General features: G+C 41.5%; 2 protein-coding genes across 7 annotated transcripts in view; one reads left to right on the top strand and one right to left on the bottom strand.

Annotated features, from left to right (window-relative positions):
- The window catches only part of SMAP1 (small ArfGAP 1), a 165,819-nt gene extending 156,910 nt beyond the window's left edge, over positions 1-8,909 (top strand). For 4 of the 6 annotated variants that reach the window (XM_037012622.2, XM_037012623.2, XM_073224481.1 and 1 more), the window contains 4 exons: positions 666-793; positions 5,073-5,244; positions 6,068-6,354; positions 7,964-8,909. In XM_037012622.2, the coding sequence (XP_036868517.2) occupies positions 666-793; positions 5,073-5,244; positions 6,068-6,354; positions 7,964-8,098 (722 nt within the window). In that variant the 3' untranslated portion in view covers positions 8,099-8,909. The remainder of the gene's footprint in view (positions 1-665; positions 794-5,072; positions 5,245-6,067; positions 6,355-7,963) is intronic. The other 2 variants (XM_073224480.1, XM_073224482.1) reach the window with 1 other exon arrangement.
- Positions 8,910-9,249: 340 nt separating this feature from the next.
- B3GAT2 (beta-1,3-glucuronyltransferase 2) overlaps positions 9,250-22,134 on the bottom strand; it is a 46,308-nt gene continuing 33,423 nt past the window's right edge. Inside the window, exons 3-4 of the mRNA XM_037012625.2 lie at positions 9,463-9,611; positions 9,250-9,384 (exon numbers count right to left, since the gene is read on the bottom strand). Coding sequence (XP_036868520.1) covers positions 9,298-9,384; positions 9,463-9,611 — 236 coding nt within the window. The 3' untranslated portion in view covers positions 9,250-9,297. The remainder of the gene's footprint in view (positions 9,385-9,462; positions 9,612-22,134) is intronic.

Here is a 22,134-nt window from a genome sequence, read left to right as displayed (position 1 = left end):
TAGTACCTTTCCCAGAGCATCATTATAAACGTGTGTGTGTGTGTGTTCATAGTACCTTTCCCAGAGCATCATTATAAAGGTGTGTGTGTGTGTGTGTGTGTAGTACCTTTCCCAGAGCATCATTATAAAGGTGTGTGTGTAGTACCTTTCCCAGAGCATCATTATAAAGGTGTGTGTGTGTGTGTGTGTGTATAGTACCTTTCCCAGAGCATCAATATAAAGGTGTGTGTGTGTGTGTGTATAGTGCCTTTCCCAGAGCATCATTATAAAGGTGTGTGTGTGTGTGTGTGTGTGTGTGTGTGTGTGTGTATAGTACCTTTCCCAGAGCATCATTATAAAGGGGTGTGTGTGTGTGTGTGTGTATAGTACCTTTCCCAGAGCATCATTATAAAGGTGTGTGTGTGTGTGTGTGTGCGTGTGTGTGCGCGCGCGCGCAGGCTTGGTACGGGTAAAATAAGATACCGAGCAGGGTTTAGATTTGAAAGTATAAATAAGTAATTATTCTTAGTAGAGGATAATGTACTATCAGAAGAGACTTAAAATTTCTGAAAGACACAGTTCATAAAAGTATTCTTTTTTTAACCATTTATTACTTTTTAAAATAATGCCATTGTCAAGTAATTTTTGAGATTCCTCTTCAAGATGAGAACCTGTTTTCTTTTGAGATGGCCCTGCAGAGGCACCAGTGACTAATGGGACCACAGCCACAGCGCCAGCCCTGAACGATGATCTGGACATCTTTGGACCAATGATTTCTAACCCCTTGCCTGCAACTGCCACGCCCCCGGGTCAGGTATGTGGTAAGATTATTTTGCATGATCACTGCTTATTATTATTTAAAAATAATTTCAAAGTTTCAATTTTGAAAATTATTTCTGAGCGGTCGCTGATTTGAAAGCCTGTTCTTTAGTCTGCAGGCTGGTTTTGCAAATCAAGTTGTATTGGAACATGGCCGCCCCATTTGTTTGCAGGCCTCCTGTGGCCGCTTCACGCTACAGGAACAAGTTGACCAGTAGCAACAGACGCTCCGCCACCCACAAAGCCTAAATAGTCACTGTCCCATGTTTGCTGACTCTTGCTGTTGGCAAACAGCAGTGTTTAGAATGAACAAGAGGAGAAATGTGGAGTATTTCAGCCTGGACTGAGATCAACAAGGTCACTTACCTCAGAGGTTTTTAAACTGGGTGTGTGTACGTTGCTGAGAAGTCAGGGGTTCTTTCCTTACATTCTATTAGCCATCCCCAACACAGTGTTTATTTACTCTTAGTTTCAAGAAAACAGAATAACAAATTATAGCAGCTTTTGTACTTATATCCTTTTTTGTGAAGATAAATTGTTTTAAGGTAACCTTAAAACCTACCTTGCTTTTTTGCTTCAATGAGTTTTTAAAAAACTATTTGGAACATGGTATTAGTGATCAGGATTCTTTTTACAATATGAATGGTAAAAAAGTTTGAATTGCCTCCATATGGAATTTCTTCTGTTGGTCTTTATTCCTTTTTTAAAGTTGCAAATTAGAATTTTTGAATATTCTTTTAAGCCTTATTGAGGTATAGCTGGTAAGTAGAATTGTAATATATTTGAAGTGCATGAGCCAGTGACTTAATGCACGTGTGTGCTGTGAAAGGCCCCCGCCGACTGTCAAGGTGGCCAGCGCAGTCCTCCCCCTCACGTTCGCTTTTTTTTTTTTTTCCGGTGAGAACACTTAAGTTCTGCTTTCTTAGCAAATTTAAGTCACACAGTGTAATGAGCTACAGTCGCCACGCTGTACACGTAGGTGCCCAGACCAGACCGTACTCATCCTACACCTGGAGGTTCGTTCCTTTCACCAGCCTCCTTGTAATTCCCCCACCTGCAGCCACCACTCTGTGTTTCTGTGAGTTTGGCTTCTTTTTATTTTTATTTTTTCAATTTTTTTGAATTCCACGTGTAAGTGATGCCATGGAGCATTTATCTTTCTTTAAAGTGAAAAGATGAACTTTCAGGAATCCGGGTTAGTGTTTAAGCATACAACTTCAAGATTCTGTTCTAAATTTATACTTTACAAATAAAACAACCAGTTTGTTTCAGTACAGCATAATCTTTAAAGTAAAAACATTTCTTATTCTTTAGAAAAATGGAGCCAAATGGGAGTCATCTAGGTGGAAGGTTTTTATAAGAAGGAACCTGGCTTACTAACTACATATATCTTTATTACACATATTTGTTGTTACTATGATAGTCATTGTATAATTACCACTAGAATTGAGGAAATAGATTTCTTAGGAATAATTGGTTTGAATGGATCTTTATCCAAATTATCTGCATCATTAATGTTTATTTTCAGAAAAGATAGCTTTGTTTTATGGACTTGCTGCCTCTCCCTTCCCCAGCACAGAAAAAGAGGGATTAAATGTTGCTACTATTGTTTCAATTAACATTAATTACCTCATGAATTTGTGCAGACATGGGTATGCATGTGATAATAAAATTGTCTAAGGCCAATATTGTGGCTGTAGAAAGAAGTATTTAGGATATTTGACAATCTGAGCATGAAAAGCAATTTCTTTTGGTCTAGCATTTCATAGCGAGGCTGCTTTACCTGCTAGACTTCTTGAGATTCCACTGGAGCCACGGGAGTTGCCTTGCAGCTGCCCGGAGAGTCTAAGTCTGTGGCTTCTGTGCTCTGGGCGTCCTGTTCACGGGCAGGGCAGCGAGGGCAGGCTTGATTCGCCGCTGAAGCAGCGCCACGGCAGGGCTGGGGCCCTGCTGGTGAGGAATCGGTCTGGCCTCCGTGCGGTGGCCATTCTGCCCCAGTAACTGATGACTTGGCACAGCTAATTCTTTTTTTGAACATCATTTTTGGACCAAAATTGTGCCAGTTGTATTGAGCCCTGTAAATATTTGGTGAGCAGAATTATCTTTTATCTAAAATTTATGTAAAGATTAAAAGCCGGATAGATATGTTTTCAAAATACCTTTGACAATGGAGTGAGAAGGCAGGTTAAAGTATACCACTTATGCATATATTGGGATTATTTAATATACTAATTTCAGTAGATCTTTATTATGTGGAAGTAATTGGACACCAGTTGGAATTACTCTGAACTCTATATTCTTTCACTCTTGATTTTATCTTCTAAACATAGGACAGATTCTAGTAGGAGACATTTTCCTACTCATGTGAATATGAGCCAGGTTTTACTGTCTGCTTCCCCTGCCTGGCTGGCTGGTCTTCCTAAGGGGGTTAGAAAAACGCAGCTGGCTGTGGTATACATGTGTATTAAAGGTTGAGGGGAGCCATTCCAGAGTCCCCAAAAGTGACATGGAGAAGCCGTCCCTTCCCTGTTCGTCTGTGACAGGCCTCCGCCCGCAGTGCAGGGACCTGCCCAAGGGCTGTACCCTGTCCTGGCGCAGTGCTAGGATCGCAGACCCATGGAGCCTCCAGTTAGCGGCCCTGCAGCCTCCTGAGGTTACACTGAAGGGAAAAGTCCCTTTATCCGAGAGTTGTGGTCTGGCAAATGGAGCGTCAGAATCATGATGAGTGGGCATGGGCTTCCTAGTCGTGCTGTTGAGTCTAGATTTTGGGACTGTCTGTATTGGGGTGATGTTCTGTGTTACCTGCCTTCATCAGAAGAAATACACACGGTTCAAGCATGTGACCATTAGGCTGCCCCAAGAGGGGACTGGGGCAGCAGCTTCCCAGCCACTTTGGGTTCAGGGAATAGACCTGGGGTTTTGAGCAGCTTCTTAGCTTGAACAAAAACTAAAAGCACAATGCAGAGGTCACTTAGTGAGCTGGTTGCTTTCTTACGTAACAACCTTGAAGTAAACAGTGCCTGTGGCCCTGCCATGGTGCAGATACTCCCGGTGAGCATCAGGCGGCTCTGTAAGGTCGGTGGTCTCACCCCGTTTTACGGAGGGTCGGGGACAGTCTCAGGGCCCGTCGTGGTAGTGTCAGGGCCCCGGCCGGCTGGCCCTGGAGCCCACGCCCTTAGCTCCTGCAGCCTTCTGCTTCCTCGCTGGCAGGCACACAGCTTTTCCCCGGGCACTGTTACATCCGGTATTCTGCCGCGTCCAGTTGCTCACACATTTCACATCTTTTGCAAAATTAAGTTGTTTGTCTATCTCAAAATTCTTGCTTATTTCTTAAGTCAGATTCAAAATACTGTCCTCCCTAAAGTAGTTTGTGAGTGCGTTTGCTTGGGTGGAAATTTATTGAAAGGTTTTTAGCCAAACATGTTAAACTTTTGAAATATTTTTTAAAACTTCAAGGCAAATCGTATTTAACTTCTTCTTACTACTTATCTTATCCTGTAGTTGAAGAAGGCTCTTACCCGGTTACCACCAGTCTTCACGGAATTCTCTGAAATACTTCATATTTGAAACAATTCCACATAGACAGACGTGAATGTGACTGTATGATGCTGTGTACTGGATATTGGAGATAAAGTGAAAAGTTTTGTTTTGTATTAAATATCTGCATGTTTATTTATATTTGTGCTCATTTGTCCCTTGTCCAAAAGTGAAGTGCAAGATACCATTGAGAGTGTAGGTGGCGGAAGTCTTGCTGTGCAGACTTCATTCTGGACTAGGAGAATTCTGATGTGGTTGAAACTGATCTAGATTAGGTTTATAAAAATATCAAAGAGCAGCTTTTGAAAAACAATTTTTTTTTTTTAAGAGAAGCATCTCAGCCATTGCAGGCCTCTCCAATCTACCATAGCGGGAGGACTGTTCTCTATTCCAAGGCGTAGCGGTCACTTGGGGATGCAGCTGCCGAGGGAGGTGGCCTCTCCCAGCGTGGTAGTGATGTGAGGGGCGGAGACTCAGCGTCAGCCCAGCAGGAAGATTTAATCATTAGGAAAGAGCTTCAGTTTACCTCTTTTATATTTACAGATTCAACGCGTAGGATACATACTTTTATTCTGGATGTTTCTGTGTGGGCTTGTCAATGATCCTTTTTAATGTCACCATTTTACCTGCTATAATCGTTTAAGTTTTAAATTTCAAAATATGACTTGGATTTTACCTAACGGATGAGCTGTTGTTAGTATGCAGAACTGGACGGCTTATTTTGATGTCTGTCTCAGGGGACATCCTCTGTATCAGCCGCTGCCACTCTGTCTACAGTAACCACTGGCGATCTGGATCTGTTCGGCGAGCAAATTGCAAAGTCAGACGAGGTGGCAAAGAAACAGCTCTCCATGGACTCCATCCTGTCTCTGTACGGCGCCGGGGCCATGCGGCAGCAGAGCGCTCCTGGTAATGCTTTTGAAAATCTGCTTTCGGGAATTGCTGTGATGACTAGAAGTATATCCTTTGTGGTTATAATATTGTATTTCTGTGTAGTGGGTGCTTCTGTTGAAATTTACACAACTACAAAACTGAAACATTAGAATTAACAAGCATGTATAGGATTCACAAAACTATTCAGAATTAACAAGCTGTTCACCTATCACTTAATGTTCTTTCACAAGCCTATAGGATGTGGATTATCTTTGAAGAATTATTCAAACTTGACTTGCGTGGAGTTTATAACTTTGTATACAGTATTTTCTCTATAGGTAAATGAGGAATCTGAATTATCACATAAATTCCAAAATGCTTTTGGGTTTTTTTTTGCATTTATAATGAAATACTAGCACAATAAGATGTATTGTTTACACAGTTTTACTCTGTTAGACCTTGGCCTCTAAAATAATGAGCTGCCTTTCATTTATGAGCTGAAATTATATGACATCCCAACTGCTTCTGTAAAGCCAGCACAGTCAACTCTCAGCCATGTGTCTGGTAGCGGGAGGCCAGTGGTGCAGCCCAGCAGGGACGGCACGTGTGCTGCCCAGTGTGGATACTCTCTGTGTAGCTACTGCATAAGACTTGGTTATAATCAGATTTGCTCACGTTCCTAACTGATTGGTCTGCATTTTGGAAGTAACCAGCTCACAAGGGTGTGTGAGTTGGTCTGAGCAGTTGAAGTTTGCTGTGGATAGTTGAGAAAGACAGCATCCTTTTCCTGTGGTTATAGGGTGAGTGCCGCTGCCGTCCGCAGCCCTGTTCATTTTCTTTTCATGGATCTCCTGCACAGGTGTGTTTATGGGACCCACAGGCATGCCATTTGCCTCACAAGCACCGGCGGGATTTCAAGCCTTTCCGTCCATGGGCGTGCCTGTGCCTGCAGCCCCGGGCCTGATGGGAAACGTGATGGGGCAGAGCACGAGCATGCTGGTGGGCATGCCCATGCCCAACGGGTTTCTGGGAAGTGCACAGACTGGTGCCACGCCCCTTCCTCAGACTGTGGTTGGCCCCCAAGGAGGCGTGGGGGCACAGATGGGCGCAGCGCAGAGTGCGTTCGGCCAGTGGAGCCTCTCACAGGTAGGGGGCTTTGCTCTCCGGCCTCTCCGTTTCAGAGAAATGAGATGGATTTTCTAAGTGCCATTTTTTTCTATTTAAATCTAACAGTCTGGTAGAAAGAATTGAGTAGGGGTAATGTGTAAAGTCAAAACTGTGTGGAGACTTTGTGCAGGGACGACAGCCCATTTGCTGTGATGTACTTTCACACACAGTGTTCTGTCATGAGTGGTAAGCATTTTTTCATTGCAGGTTACAGCAGCTGTAATCTGCCCATGGACTGAAAAAAAATCTTCTTGTTCAAAAACTGTGAAGTTGTATTTCCTTTCACTTATCCTATAAATTGTGTTTATGTTTAAAAAGAATATCCCACTAGTTAAAGAATTCCCGTAAGATATGAATAAACCCATTATTCGTCACCAAAGTCACCTCAAAACATAAAATCCTATTTCTGCCTAAGTTAGTTGAGAGAACAGGAATGACCTTCAAGGGCCCCTCTCCTCTCGGACCCCGTGGACAGAAGCCCTTCGGCTGCTGCCGCCCTTCCCTTGACGCCTCCTCTCTGATGTTCCTCCAGCGTCTTCGCGATCGTGGGTTCTGTCCTGGGCAGCTCTTCTCCCTTGAAAGCATAAAGGGAAGAGGCCATAGTGTTTTGCTGGTGTTGGTTACCTTAGCACGATCCTTGTACAGGCCACGAATGCTTTTACTATTACTATTTAAAGGAGTACCTCCGCGACACTGGTCGCTGCTCTGGAACTCTCAGTACCAAATGTCAGTAACAGCTTTTGTGCAGCCAGAATAGTGAAGCTCACCCGGCTCAGGCCAAGGCGCTGGAGGAGCCGGTAAGAGGTTAATGCTGCCCCTACTCCAGGCACACAGAAGGGGGCGCTTCTCTCCAGCACCCCCGCAGTGGACTCCCCTGGCCCACCCCAAGGGGTTCACACATCCTCTGATAGATGGGAAGTGATCTGCCCCTTCAGACACTGAGGCCGCATCGGTGACGTGATGAATCCAGCCTGTCCTTATTCACTGTCAGTCTCGGAAGTGAGACTGCTTATGTCCGTGTACGTGATTCCAGTTGGGAAGGAAAATATCTGTAGGCTTATGAGAATTAATTATAGATGTTTATGTGGTTAACTAAGAAAAAGTTTATGCTTTGTGACCATTTTTACTATTTAGTACATAAAAACCATTTAATAAGAGCAGAATATATATAATTTAGAGTATTTTACTTTCTAGATTTGCCTTAGTCCTTTAACAGTTATAGAACAATATCCTAGTGAAAGTTAGAATGGACTTATGCCCAGATGTGAATCAAAGGTTACTTTGGTACTGTTTTCAGCTGTGGTCAATCTTTGGGGACAAAAAATTGAGATCACCTTACAGAATGTGCTAAAAAAACGGAGGGAACAGGGTAGCCGCCACCTTCCGTAGAGAATGACTGTGGGGGACGGGGGTGGGGTCTGCTTTACCCTGGTGCTCTATCACGTTGATGGAAAATACTTATAATTGCTACTAAACTTGACTGTCTGAGTCAACTTTAAATAAAGGCAGTTTCTAATAAAATAGGGCAACTATTAAGAGTTACAAGTGAAGTAAGCCTCTTAAGATGAGCCCATTGTGTGCTTCCCAGGTGAATCAGCAGATGGCCGGCATGAGCGTTGGCAGCGGGAGCCCCGCGGCAGGCCTGGGGCAGCCGCCCCCCACGGCTGCAGGCTGGGCAGGCAGTGCAGCGGGGCAGACGCTCAGCACGCAGTTGTGGAAGTGAGTGCCACCCCCGTTTCATCCAATCTACCGCCTGACATTCCTGCTAAAGTGCGTCGTCTAGTTCCCGTTAATTCATGTACATACATTTTTTTCCTTTTCTCCATTTGTTCATATTAAGAATTACCTGATTGACCGTGTTGGTCTGTACTTATTAAGTGTGGTGAAAAGCAGGTTGAGAAACCATTTGATGTCCAGGCAGCTGTGCTCACATTTCCTGTGATTCATAAACTATGTTGGAGAAGCTGCTCAGCCAATGTGCATAATCAGTTTTACTCTGGATACAATTATAGCTCTAAGGTTTGCATCTAAGGGAAGTAGTTATCATGTTAGTAATACCTCTGACAGTACACACCCCACCCCCAGATTAGCCAGTAATCCTGTAGGAAGGTACTATATGATCAAATGTTTAATGCTATAAATAGAATGTAAATGTACCACTGAGCACTGTTTTTTAGTATCAAAATTCTTTTATTTCATCGTACATGTCACTGTGCTGTTATGATGATGTCTGTAACAGGGAACCTGGTTAGTGAAAGGAAGATAAACCTGGATGTTACTACAAAAGTGAGCTTAACGAATGTTGAAAGAATTCAAATTTTATCTGCCTCCCTTGTAATTTGGATCTCTTCTTATGTACATAGTGCTTAATGTGAAGACCTTTCTCTGCACTATACGCAAACAGGGTAACTAAACAAAGCCACTTCAGTCCTTGAAGGCATCTCCAGGTTTATGACAGTAATTGTGTTTACATTTTATGGTGCCTAGTATCGACAAAATGTTATAGCCCTCTATTAAACAGATGACTCCATAGACCTCTTTTCTGTGGGTTTTATTTCCTATGATGTATACTGATCGACCTTATAAAGATGAACATTGCAAAGTTAGGAATTGAGAACATTAAGTTGACAAAATGCTAATCACCTGTTTCTAAAACCTGTTCAGTTTTGTCAATTATAAGGCCAAATGGGAACAAATGAGAAAAGTGTGTAAGGTACAGAACGGCACATGGCATTGGTGGTGCTATCCAGGGCTCTTCAGTTTAATTGCTCGGAAAACATGCAGAACAAATGGAAGAAAACATACGAGCCACACCACCCCATGAGCGTGCTAGCGGAGCAGCTAGTGCAGACAGGCCCGCTGGCTGGGGCCCTGTGCTGGGGTGACCGCCCACCGGGCAGGCGCCCCAGTGCTGCTTCTGTTTTATACCTCGATTCTCACTGTGTCCAGGTGGTACTTGGGTTCGTTGGCCAGGTTGACCTTCTCTGTCCGAGTGTGCCACACGAGGACCTGGAAGGGGAGAAGAGCCTGTGGGCAGCTGCTCAGCGCGGGCGTTGGGCAGCCGCGCGGCCCGAGGGAAACGCGTACCTTGGTGCAGTTGCCGGCCTTGGGCTCCAGCTCCTCCACCGTTGTGATCTGTTTGAGGAAGTCCGACTCCTGCATCCCGGGCTGGGATCCACGGCGCTTAAACACAGCTTTTGGATTGGACAAGATGACTTGAAGGCTGACGGCAAACCCTTTGTGAAGTTGGAAAAAAAGAGGCTTTAAAGTAAAATACTAGTATACTTCTCTTTTTTCTATATAATTTTGGTCACAGCAAAAAACAATTTTTAAATGCCTACTCGTGGTCTTATTATTAAAACTGCATGGGCGCATCACTGGTGTCAGAGTTGCTAAAGGAAACCCGTGCCCACAGCACAACACACCCAAAGGCAGGCAGGAGCTCCGGGGCGGGGTGGCTGCCAGGTAGTGGGGGGGGTCGAGGCTGCTGGTCATGAAGGGGCGCTCCCACCCCCACCCCGCCAGCTGACACTAGGAACAACTAAGAAGTAAATGTAGCTGAAGAGCATGGAGATGCAGCCCGACCACCCCTGGGGCACAAGCGCCTGCCTGGTTCTCCTGCCCTTCACCCCATGTGTGCCCCTCCAGACCCAGCCCTGCTCGCTTCATTCTGGGTTTAGAAGACGGAGGAATACAGATCACATCAATGAGCTCAAATATGAATCTTCATTTGGCTTAAATTTCCTGTTTGGTTCAATCTGCAAAGGGTGGGGACTTTGGAAATCAGTGCACAATATATCAGGCCATTTGGTAAATTTTTTGTATTTCATTTTTCAAGGAAACAAATTACTGTCAGTTTCCTTCAGTGGTCTAGTCATACAAAAAAATCATTACTTGTTAATCTGTAGCTTAACTGTGTTAAAGGCTGAGCCATTAAACACTCTACAAACCGTCTCAGCAAGCAAGCGTTAGAACCTTTGTAATTTTTAAAAACCTGAAGCCCCGGAACTCTGGTTCTGGTGACTAAGGTGACATAAAGTCAGGTGCTGCCCAGAGCTAAAGCCCGAGGACAAACCTCCAGGAACATTTCTCTGCAACTCTTTGCCCTCGTCTACAGTAACTGAATTGATTTATGCTTCTTTTTGCAAAATTGCAGTTAATGTCAGTACCAAAATGGTACCAGGCAGTAACAGGGCAGCTGTGAGAAAACCGCCCCCAGCATGCGGGAGCCTCCCCAGGAGCCAGCCGGGGCCAGTCCCGTGCCACCCCTGCTGCCCTTACGGGCGGCCTTAGCTCAGAGCTGCGAGCACAGCGTGGGCGCAGCCGGGGCTGAGCGAGGAGTAGTCCTACGACATGAGCCCGAGGGCTGGACCCGGTACCTCCTCAGCCCTGAGAAGGAGCTCTTCCGAGCAGGAAGACCCCAGAATTTGGACCATAGGCCTTTTGTTTGCCTGGGTCCTTGTACTTGGGAGACACATTTAACCTTTCCTGATCCTAAAACTTGCCCACCTCCTCATCTGCAAGAGAGGTGGGACGTCTCAACAGTGTCTGACGTAAAACTAGCGAACGGAAGGGCTCCGCTAACTGCAGGGCAGTGTTCGATGTCCACCCCGTTCAAGACATTACAACATATGAATAAAAACACCGTTATAAATACCATGAGGGGCAGGAGGTATTAGCCTCCGCTTATGATGCACACAGGGTCGACAGGTACAGGCTTGTGAAAGTCCTGGGTGGCAGAAACGAATGCCCGCATTTCACACCACTGCGAACAAGTCTGAGCCTTCCTCGGACACGGCCAGGCAGCCACAGGCTCCGCAACAAGCCAAAGGCTCAGGTCAGCACAGAAAACTAATTTGAGGATGTCAACTCGGATTTGGTGTTAAGACGTGACTTGTTTCTTTTGATGCACTAATATAAATAAGTTCCTCCTTTTTTCTCAGTTGGGATTCTGCCCTCCTCAGTCACACTGAAGTTCCTGGTATATTTTTCACATGGGTTCAAGGTACTGATTGTATTTCCCCATTCTCAAAAAAAAAAAAAGAAGTATCCAAATTGTACAGAAGTCATTCTGAAAATGGTATGAAGCCACCTGGATATGATTCTCTTTGTTTTCCCCAAAGAAATTAATACATTTGTCATTGTGACCACTTGAAGGAGTCAGATTGTCTTTTCTTGCTTTCTTTTAGCTCAGGACTGTCCCAGCTCTTAAAGCAGCGTCACATGGGGAAATCTGCAGTTCATGCAGTTCTTAGCAGCTGTAAAGCTCAACCCTGCAGGGCAGCAAGGCCCTTCCCTGGCCTCACCGGGGAACCAGTGCCCCTGGGAGGCAGGCGCCGCCCTCGTGAAGAGGGAGGGACATCGCAGTGGGCAGCTCGCCACAGCTGCCAAGTGATTTCCACTTTCTAGTAGAAAAGGGGGTGGAGGGCAGGGCAGATGCTCCTGTGTCCCCACTCCATGTTCTCTGCGATACCTCTGCTCTGCGAGCCCTTCAAGGGAAGCCGGTCACAGCCAGGTGCAGGAAGCGCATGCGAACTTGCGGGGAGGCACCTGACCTGCTGTGAAGCTGGGAGTTGCCTGGGAACACCGGGTCCTTTCTAGGCTTGCTTATAGTTGGTCAGGCACAGCCTTCAGGGCTGACTTGACCCTATTAAATCCTGCCTCTGAAGGCAGGACAAGGAGTTTTTAGCTCCTAAGCATTACTTCCAAGATGAGTGTGGGATTTTCTTCATTTCCAAATATTTATGTCTTAAGTATTACACGTACCCTTCCCTTTTTTTAGTGAAATTAAATTAGTTTTAAAGATGTCTGCAGTCACTTTGGAGATACTAGGAACCTTTCAAAAATCATGACAGTAGGACTCTCAGTCCTGGTCAGTTTGTAAAAACATAAAATGCAAATGGAAACTGGTTATTTTAATGAACACAGGACTTGCTGACCTCAAGTGGGGTGGGAGGTGAAGCTCCCCCCACTCAGGGTGAGTCAGGGCGCTTCGAATGTGCTCACTGATTCACGACTAGAAATCTTTGTAAGACCAAGTCCAACAAACCATTTACACTTGTGAAGACACAGCAGAAAGGGCTGGGTGTCCCCTTCTGTCTCAAATAACTGAAAGCCAGACAAGATAGTTGAGAAAAGGTTTCTAGGGAAAAAAAAGATATATTGGGAAAGAGGCAGCAGGACAGAGATTTCTGGAAAAGGAGAAACAAATGTGAGCCGTCCAGCTGCCCCAGCCTCCTGCCTGAGGTGAGTTTTCAGGCTACACCGTGCGGTGGGGGTGGGCAGGCCTGGCACACAGGACTGCTGTCTGCCCAAGCCAAGGAAACAGAACCCGGAATCCCGGGGAAGCCGAGGGAACTCCCAGCGCAGAGTGAGCCCCTGCACTGGGGAGGGCACAGCATGCAGGTGTGGAGAGGGCCCCCCTCGGACCCTGAGTATGATCGGCAAATGCTCGTGAAGCTACCATGGCCGCGGAAAGAACGCCTGGGGAGCAGCAGGGGATCAGTTACTGGCGTGCACTCGGGCTGGGAATAGTTCCCCTTCCCGACAGCCAGAGTGGGACTGTGACAGCTGGGGCTCCCGAAGGGAACTTGGAAGGTGGTTGTATCTGTTGTAGGATCAGATTAGCCCTAAAGGCTGTTTCCAACAAACTGTAAGTAAGCCTAGAAACCGATCAAGTGTTTCCAAGTTAATGCAGCTCCATGTATATGTATCATACATGTGTACAGATGTATGTTTATATGCATATATATTTATATAAATGTGAATACATATAATACACAATTACATATAAATGTAAACATACATGTGTGTAATGTGATACATATTTTATATATATTAAATATAAAAAAGTTACGTATATCTTGTAATATCTAACATAAAATTCAAAATGCCTGAGATAAAAAAATTACCAGATGTACAAAGAAGCAGGAAAATACAATTTCATAACATAAAGAAAAATCAACAGACACATACCCAGAAATGACACACATGGTAGAATTATAGAAGAAGACGTAAATTATGTGTCATGTTCAAAAAGGTACAAGAGAAGATTAGAGTGCTGAGTAGAGATGGAGGATATAAAAAAGACACACTATGATCTCATTGTGATGAAAAATATGTCTGAGATGAAAAGAACACTGATGGATCAACAGCTGCAAGACACTGCTGAATAGAAGATTAGTAAACTGGAAGACATAACAATAGAAACTTCACAAAGGAAAACACCACAACACACACACACATACACACACGTCACAGACACAGAATGAAAGGTGGAAGGTAGGAACAGAAACACATAACAACTGAAAAATTTCCAAATTTGAAAAATCATTAAGAATATATAAGATTTAAACAATATTTTCAAGCAACTTGACCTAACATTTATATAGAAAACTCTCTACCCCATGGTTGCAAAATACACAATCTTTTCAAGTACACAAGTACTTCCAAGAGAGGCCAAAGTCTGGGGCAAAAATCAAGTCTCAATCTACTTAAAAGAATTCAATTATACAAAGTATACCTCTGACCACAGTGGAGTTAAAGTAGGAATGAATAATAATAAGATATCTGGAAAATCTCCAAATATTTGGAAACTACACAATTCTAAATAAAATATGGATCAAAGAAGAAATCTAAAGGAAAACAAAAAAGTGGTTAACAAAGCAAAATAAAGACATCAAAACTCGTGGGATGCATCTAAAGAAGTAGATTAGAAATTAGCATTTTTAAAAAGCACTAAATACTTCATAAGAAGAAAGGTTTCAATTACTAAAGTTTCCAACCTTTATGCAGTAGGAAAACAATTGAATGAGACCCAAAGTGAATAGAAAGAGGGCACCAATAAATGTGAGTGCCGAAATCACTGAAACAGAAATAGAAAATAAGAAGATGGGTGAAGTTAAACCCATGTCATTTGGGGGGAAAAAGTCAATAAAATTGGCAAATATCTACCCATGCTTATCAGGAAAAGAGAAAACACCAATTACCAATACTAGGAATGAGGGGAGCAGCGGTACAGATTCTACAAACATTAAATGATGATAAATGAATATCAGAACAACACTGTGGCAGTTAATTTGACAATTCAGGTAAGAATGGACAAATTCCTTGACAGACACACCTATCAAAGTTCACTCAAGAAGAAATAGTTCATCTGAACAGCCCTGTATCAATTAAAATAATTAAGTTTATAGTAGAAAAAATCTTCCTACATAAAAAAAATAAAAAACCAAACAAAAAACGTTACAGGTTCAGATAGCCTCACTGGTGATTTCTACCAAATGTTTAAGGAAGAAATAATAGAACTTTTCCAGAAAATAGAAAAGGAAGGAACAGTTCAAATTCTATGAGGCCAGAATTGTCCTGATACCAAAACCAGACAGAAATATTACAAGAATATAACTCCTGAACACAGAAAAATTCTTAAAATTTTAGTAAACTTAATCCAATAGTAAAAAGACAATAAATCATGACAAAAACGAGGTTTATCCCAAGATTGCAACGTTGGTTTAATATTTCAAAATCAATGAATGTAATTCACCAAATTAAGAGGCTTGGAAAAAAATCTGATTATCTCAATAGATGGAGAAAATGCACTAGACAAAATTCAACAGCTAGTTGTGACTTAAAGCCTTTGAGCAAACTAAGAATAAAAGTGAATTTCTTCAACCTGATAAAGGGCATCTACCAAAATATCTGTGGCCAACATTATACTTAATGGAGAAAGAGTTGAGTGTCAAACTCCTGTAGACTGGAATGAGACAAGCATGTCTGCTCTCAACTTTTACTCAACAATATACTGGAGGTCTTGCTCATTGCCATGAAGAACAAAACAAGCAAGCAAGCAAGCAAAGGCAGACAGACTGGAAAGGAAAAAGCCAAATGCAGCGGCCATGTAGTTCACAGCCTCAGTACTGCCAATCAGTTCCTTCTGCTGTGTATCGACTTAGCCTCACCTCCATATAGTTGTTCCACTAGCACATTCTCTCTTCTCTGAGGACACGTAATCTAATTTTAGCACGGCTATTACAAACCACAGCTATTTCTAATTCCCAAAGGATAATTTTTTGCAACAATACCTTTAGAGTCCAGACACAAAAAAGATACTGATGGCTTTTTTCTTGCTAGTTGTAGAATACTGGGCCCTTGACACACTTCTGCTGGCAATAGGTACCAGGTAATTTCAAAAGTTTCTACCAACTTTAGACAATAAGAAAAAAAAATTCAATTTCTAAACTAAAATATGTACACACACAACAGGGAACTTGTTGAAGAAAGGTAAGCATGTAGCACCTCCTCTCCCCTCTTCTCTAATCCTCTCCAAAGTAGCCAGCTCTCCTTTCACATCTCTCCCTCGCAAAGCACACTCTACCTTCTCAAGTGTCGTGTGTGTGTGTGTGTGTGTGTGTGTGAATCTTCCCAATCTGCCCCTCCACCCCTTATGAAGATATAATTCATATACCCTGAAATTTGCCTTTTTAAAGGATACAATTAAGTGGCTTTGGGTAACATAACTCTGGGCACCATTTTTTGAAAAGACTATTCTCTATTGAATGGTATTGGCATCCTTGGCAAAATAAGGATTCATTTCTGGACTGAAAATTCTATTCCACTGGTTCATATGCTTACATTTAAGCAAGTACTTCACTGTCTTTATTACCATAGCTTAGGTCTCAAATCAGGAAGTGTAACTCTTCCAATGCTGTTGTTTCCCAAGATTGTTTTGGCAATTCTGAGTCCCTTGTTTTCCTATATGACTTATAGGATTGTCTTGTCAGTTTCTGCAAAAAGGGCAGCCAGAATATTGATAGGAATTACACCAAATATGTAGATTTATTTGGACAATACTGCCATTTTAGTAGTTTTAAATACTGTAATCCATAACACTTTCTTCTAATCCATGAACATAAGGTGTCTTTCCATGTATTTACTTTTTTAATTAATAAGGTCAAATAATGGTGATTCCCTTAGAATGAAACTTTGAATAAGTTGTAACTCATGTCTTCCCTCCCAATTACTGCCAGGATCACTAGTTGCTGATTTCTCCCATGACTGCAAAGCTCTTGATTTTTAAGGTACCATGGACCTGGGGGAGGTAGGGGGAGGGTTGGAATAGGGCAAGCTGGAACAATGGAATACTTTTCTTACCAATATTTAGTCATTTTTGTAAAAATCAATGCACACCTTGGGTTAATTTCCACAGTTCTTAAAAAGTTGATTTTGACAATTTTTGCCATTATTCTCACTGATTTTAAATAGGACAGGATATCCGGAGGTCCTATTCTGCCATCAGCAATGATGTCATTGCTTTTCTCTTTTTCACCCCACCACTCCCATTATCACTCTTTTAGGTGGACAGGCATGGAAACTACAGTTAATGTAGAGCATGAAGAATAATAATGGAAAGCTGCTGAAAAATGAAAAAAGAAACCTTGGGACAAATGAAAGTGGAAATACAATCATACCAAAACTTACAGAATGCAGCAAAAGCAGATTTAAGGAGGAAGTTCACAGTGATAAATGCCAACCTCAAGAAACAAAGGTTGCAAATAAACAACCTAACTTTACACCTAGAGGAACTAAAAAAGGAACAAAGCCCAAAGTTGGTAGAAGGAAGGGAATAACAAAGATCAGACAGGAAATAAATGAAACGGACACTAAAAAAGATGATAAGAAAGATCAATGAAGCTAAGAGCTGGTTCTTTGAAAAGATAAATAAAATTGAAAAAACATTTGCTAGACTCACCATGGAGGGCACTCCAATAAATAAGAAATGAAAAAGGAGACATTACAACTGATACAACAGAAATGCAACAGATCATATGAAACTACTATGAACAAGTATATACAAACAAACTAGACAACCTAGAGGTAAGTAAATTCCAAGAAGGTACAACCTTTCAAAACTGAATCTGAAGAAACAAAATCTGAACAGACCAATTACTAGCAAGGAGACTGAGTCAGTAATTACTCCCCCACCCACCAACAAATAAAATCCCAGTACCAGACAGCTTCAGTGGAAAATTCTACCAAACATTTAAATCAGAATGCCTGTCGTTTTCAAATGCTTCCAGAAGACAGAAGAAGATGAAACCCTTCCAAGTTCATTTTATGTGACCAGCATTAACCTAACACTGTACCAGACGAGGACTCCACAGGAAAAGAAAATTACAGACCAATATCCCTGATGAACATAGATGCAAAAATCCTCAACAAAATACTAGCAAACCAAATTCAGTAATACATTAAAAGGATCATATACTGTGATCAAATGGGATTTATCTAGGGATCCAGGGCCACTTCAACATCTGAAAATCAATCAGTGGGATTGATTTACCACATTAACAAAATGAATAAAAATCATATCATCTCAATAGATGCTGAAAAAGCATGTAACAAATTCATCATTTACTTATGATAAAATCGCTCGACAAAGTGTATATAGAGGATGTGTAACCTCAGCATAACAAAGGACATACAGGACAAGCCTGCAGCTAACATTATACTCAATGGTGAAAATCTGGAAGCTTTTCCTCTAAGATCAGGAACAAGACAAGGATACCCACTTTTGCCATTCTTATTCGATGCAGTATTGGAAGTGCTAACCAGAGCAATCAGGCAAGAAAAAGAAATAAAAGGCATGCAAATAGGAAAGAAGTATAACTGTCACTATCTGCAGATTACATATTATATATATAAAAAAAACCCTAAAGACTCCATCAAAAAGAATGTTAGAATAAATGAATTTAGTAAATTGTAGGATACAAAATAAATATACAAAAACTTGTTGCATTTCTATACCCTAATAATGAACTATCAGAAAGAGAAATTTAAAAAACAATCCCATTTACAACTGTAGCAGAAAGAATAAAATATATAGAAAGAAATGTAACCAAGGAGGTGAAAACCTGTACTCTGAAAACTATAAGATTGATAAAAGAAATTGAAGATGATACTTAAGATGGAAAGTTATTCCATGCTCATGGACTGAAAAAATTGATACTGTTAAAAAATCTATATTGTCAAGAGCAATCTACAGATTCAATGCACTCCCTATCAAAATTCCAATGGCATTTTTCATAAAAGAAAGACAAATAACCCCCACATTTGTATGGAACTACAAAAGACACCAACATAACAAAAACAGTCGTGAGAAAGAAGAACAAAGCTGGAGGCATCATGTTTCCTGACTTCAGAGTATATGACCAAGCTATAATAATAATAACAGTATGGTATTGGTATAGATACACAGATCAATTGAAGAGAACAGAGCCCAGAAATAAACCCATACATATATGGTCAATTAATTTATGACACAGGAGGCAAGACTAAACAGAAGAGACAGACTCCTCAACAAATGGTGCTGGGAAAACTGGACAGCTCCTGCAAGACTATGAAACTGGACCACTGTCTTACACCATACACAAAAATTAACTCAAAATGGATTAAGATTTGAATGCATGACCTGAAACCATGAAACTCCACTAGATAAAAATATAGGTGGTAAGTTCTTTGACACTGGTCTTGGCATTGTGTTTTTTGGATCTCACACCAAAAGGAAAGGCAGCAAAAGCAAAAATAAACAAGTTCTGCATTAAAAAGTTTCTGCACAGCGAAGGAAAGGCAAAATGAAAGACAACCTACCAAATGGGAGAAAGTATTTGCAAACCATATATCCAATAAGGGGCTAATATTCAAAATGTATAAAGAACTCATATACTTTTAATAGTAAACAAACAAAACAAAATCTGATTTGGAACCAGGGGAGAGGACCTCAACAGATATTTTTCTAAAGAACACATACAGATGAAAACATGCTCCATATCACTAGGCATCAGGGAAATACAAATCAAAACCACAATGAGATATCATGTCACACCTATGAATGGCTATTATCAAAAAGGTAAGAAATGACAAGCGTCAGTGAGGATGTGGAGCAAAGGGAACCCTCCTATACTGTTGGTGGGAATGTCAGTTAGTGCAGCCACTATGGAAAACAGTATGGAGATTCCTCAAAAAATTAAAAATAGAACTATATGATCTATCAGTTCCACTTTTGGGTATTTATCCAAAGGAAACAAAAACACTAACTTGAAAAGATATATGCACACTTACATTCACTGCATTATAATAGTCAAGGTATATGGAAGCAACCTAAGTGTCCATTGATGGATGATTGGATAAAGAAAATGTGGTATATGTACATGCCACAGAATGTTATTCAGCCATAAAAAGGAAAGAAATCTTGCCATTTGTGACAGCATGGATGGACCTAAGAGGGTATTATGCTAAGCAAAATAAGTCAGAAAGACAAACACCATATGATCTCACTTTTATGTGGAATCAAAAAAAAAATCGAACTCATAGACAGAACAGACTGGTGGTTTCCAGAGCTTGGGGGAAGTGGGGTGGGGGGAGGTCGGGTAAAATGGATAAAGGTGGTCACAACGTATAAACATCCAGTTACAAAATAAGTCCTGAGGTTGTAGTGTCAGGATGGTGACTACAGTTAACAATACTGTGCTGTATTATTTGAAAGTTGCTAAGAAAGTAGATCTTAAAAGTTCTTAGCACAAGAAGAAAAACATTTGTTAACTATGTGTGGTGATGGATGTTAACAGGATTTATTGTGTTAATCGTTTCATAATATATACAAAAATCAAATTATTATGTTGTACATCTAAAATTAATATAACACTATACGTCAATTATATCTCAGTTTTAAAAGTGGAAAACTGCTACCTGTATACTACTTTTTACAATCTTGTACCTTCCAGCCTTGGCATCGGTGACCTATCCAACTGAAAACGAGTATGTTGCTAGTAGTATTTAGGCATCATTTTCACTAGATTTAAATCAGACACAAAGCAAAAAAGAGGGCTGTATAAAGGGATGAGTCCTCTACTTATTTATTTTCATCTCTAAATTGCCACTGTTTCATGCAAGTGTTCAACTATAGCTTTTCATGGTTCAAGGACTGAATGCACAGGTGCCATACGTGCTAACAGCCGTGATGCAAAGTCCTTCCCGATCTCCTGCTTCTTAAGGAGCAGACAGAGCCGCAGCTTCCACATTCACTTCCAGGTGACTTCAGAGTCATTTTCTTCTCATGCCGAAAAGCAATGAGAAAGCAAGGCTGGGCTATTGAATAGGTCTGTTAATCCGCTCCAGAATACTCACTGAAACTTTGTGATTGCTTCGGGGTAAACCACTTTTTGAAAATTGTTGTCTAGTTTTTCAAACAACTCAAAATCCCCTTAGCAGCAGCCATTGTTCTTTGAGGAAAACATAAAATGCCCTGCATTTCTAAGGAGAGTTCTTCACTTAACCTATAAGCAATTCATTTAAATCTCTACTCTGAAAACATGAAACTATCACAGAAAACTAAATCTTCTAAGGAAACAATCAGGATAATGAAGGATAGAAAAATCTGACGCTGAGCATAAAAGATGAGAACGGAGGCTTAATTAACTGAATACTGAACATATCTTTGAACGATTTTCTAGTAAGTTGGTGGCAGGGAATTATGATGTGTCTAATATTGAAGTTTACAAGGGAAAGTGGGTCTGTCGGCTCAATAGACAAAAAGACTGATGGGAAACAGACCTCTGTGCATGTTGGGCTGGCAGTCTTCAGGCTCGACACCGAGAGTGTGCCAACTAAGAGTCACCGTTTTGGGCTTTATTTCACTTTTTAGGTTTTCTATTCTCTCTTACCCATGAGGACTATGGAATATATCATTAGGTGACTCTAAGCTCAACCCAGAAAATACAGCAGAACAGGAGGCTGTTTTCCCATTCCTCAAACCCTGTGAATATGAGTAAAGTTTTTAAAAGAAAATAAGAGTCTGAAAGAATATTGGAGAAAGTGGAACTCTTGTACATTGTTGATGGGAATGGAAGATGATACAGCTACTGTAGAAAAAGTATGGTGGTTCCTCAAAAAATCAAACATACAATTAGAATAAGATCCATGAATTCCACCTCTAGGTGCAGAACACAAGAACAGTGACTTAAACATCAATGAACACCGGTACACCCATGTTCACAGCATGATTTGTAAGAGCCAGGAGGTAGAAACAACACAAAGGCCATCAGTGGGTGAATGGAGAACAAAATACAGTCTGTATATACAATGGAATGTCATTCCATGGAATGTTCATTAAAAAGGAGTGAAATTCTGGCAGATGCTACAATATGGATTAACCTTGAAGACATCATGCTAAGGGAAACCCACCAGAGACAAATGACAAATACTGCATAATCCCACTTTCACAAGGAACCTAGCAAAGTAGAGCTAGAAAGTGCCATGGTGGCTACCCAGTCACCAGCGGCTGGGGGCAGGTGTCGGGGGCAGTCAGCGTTGAGTGGGCACAGGTTCCATTTGCAGTTAGGAACGAGTTCTGGAGATGGATCTGGTGACCACTGCATAACAGTGTCGATGTACATGATACTACTGGATACTTAAAAATGGTTAAAATGCTAAGTTTTATGTTACATATATTTTATTACAATAAAAAAACAGATTAAACTTCCATTCTTAGTGAATACAGGTAGTCTTTTATGTTGGTGGTGCCTTTCAGTTATCATTTTTAAAAACCCCTCTCCCGTGTTGAAATTCTCTTCTTGCTTGACCAGGGCAAGTGTTCTCTACAAATAACTTCACTGAGCATTGTCGGACTTTTTGTACCATGGGGCTGTCCCACCGCAAACCTCCAGACTAACTCAATGGGAGGTAGGGGTCGGGGGGCACGCCTAC

Source organism: Manis javanica, chromosome 16, assembly GCF_040802235.1.
Source record: "Manis javanica isolate MJ-LG chromosome 16, MJ_LKY, whole genome shotgun sequence".
NCBI classification, from domain to species: domain Eukaryota; kingdom Metazoa; phylum Chordata; class Mammalia; order Pholidota; family Manidae; genus Manis; species Manis javanica.
This window is presented reverse-complemented; position numbering and strand designations above follow the sequence as displayed.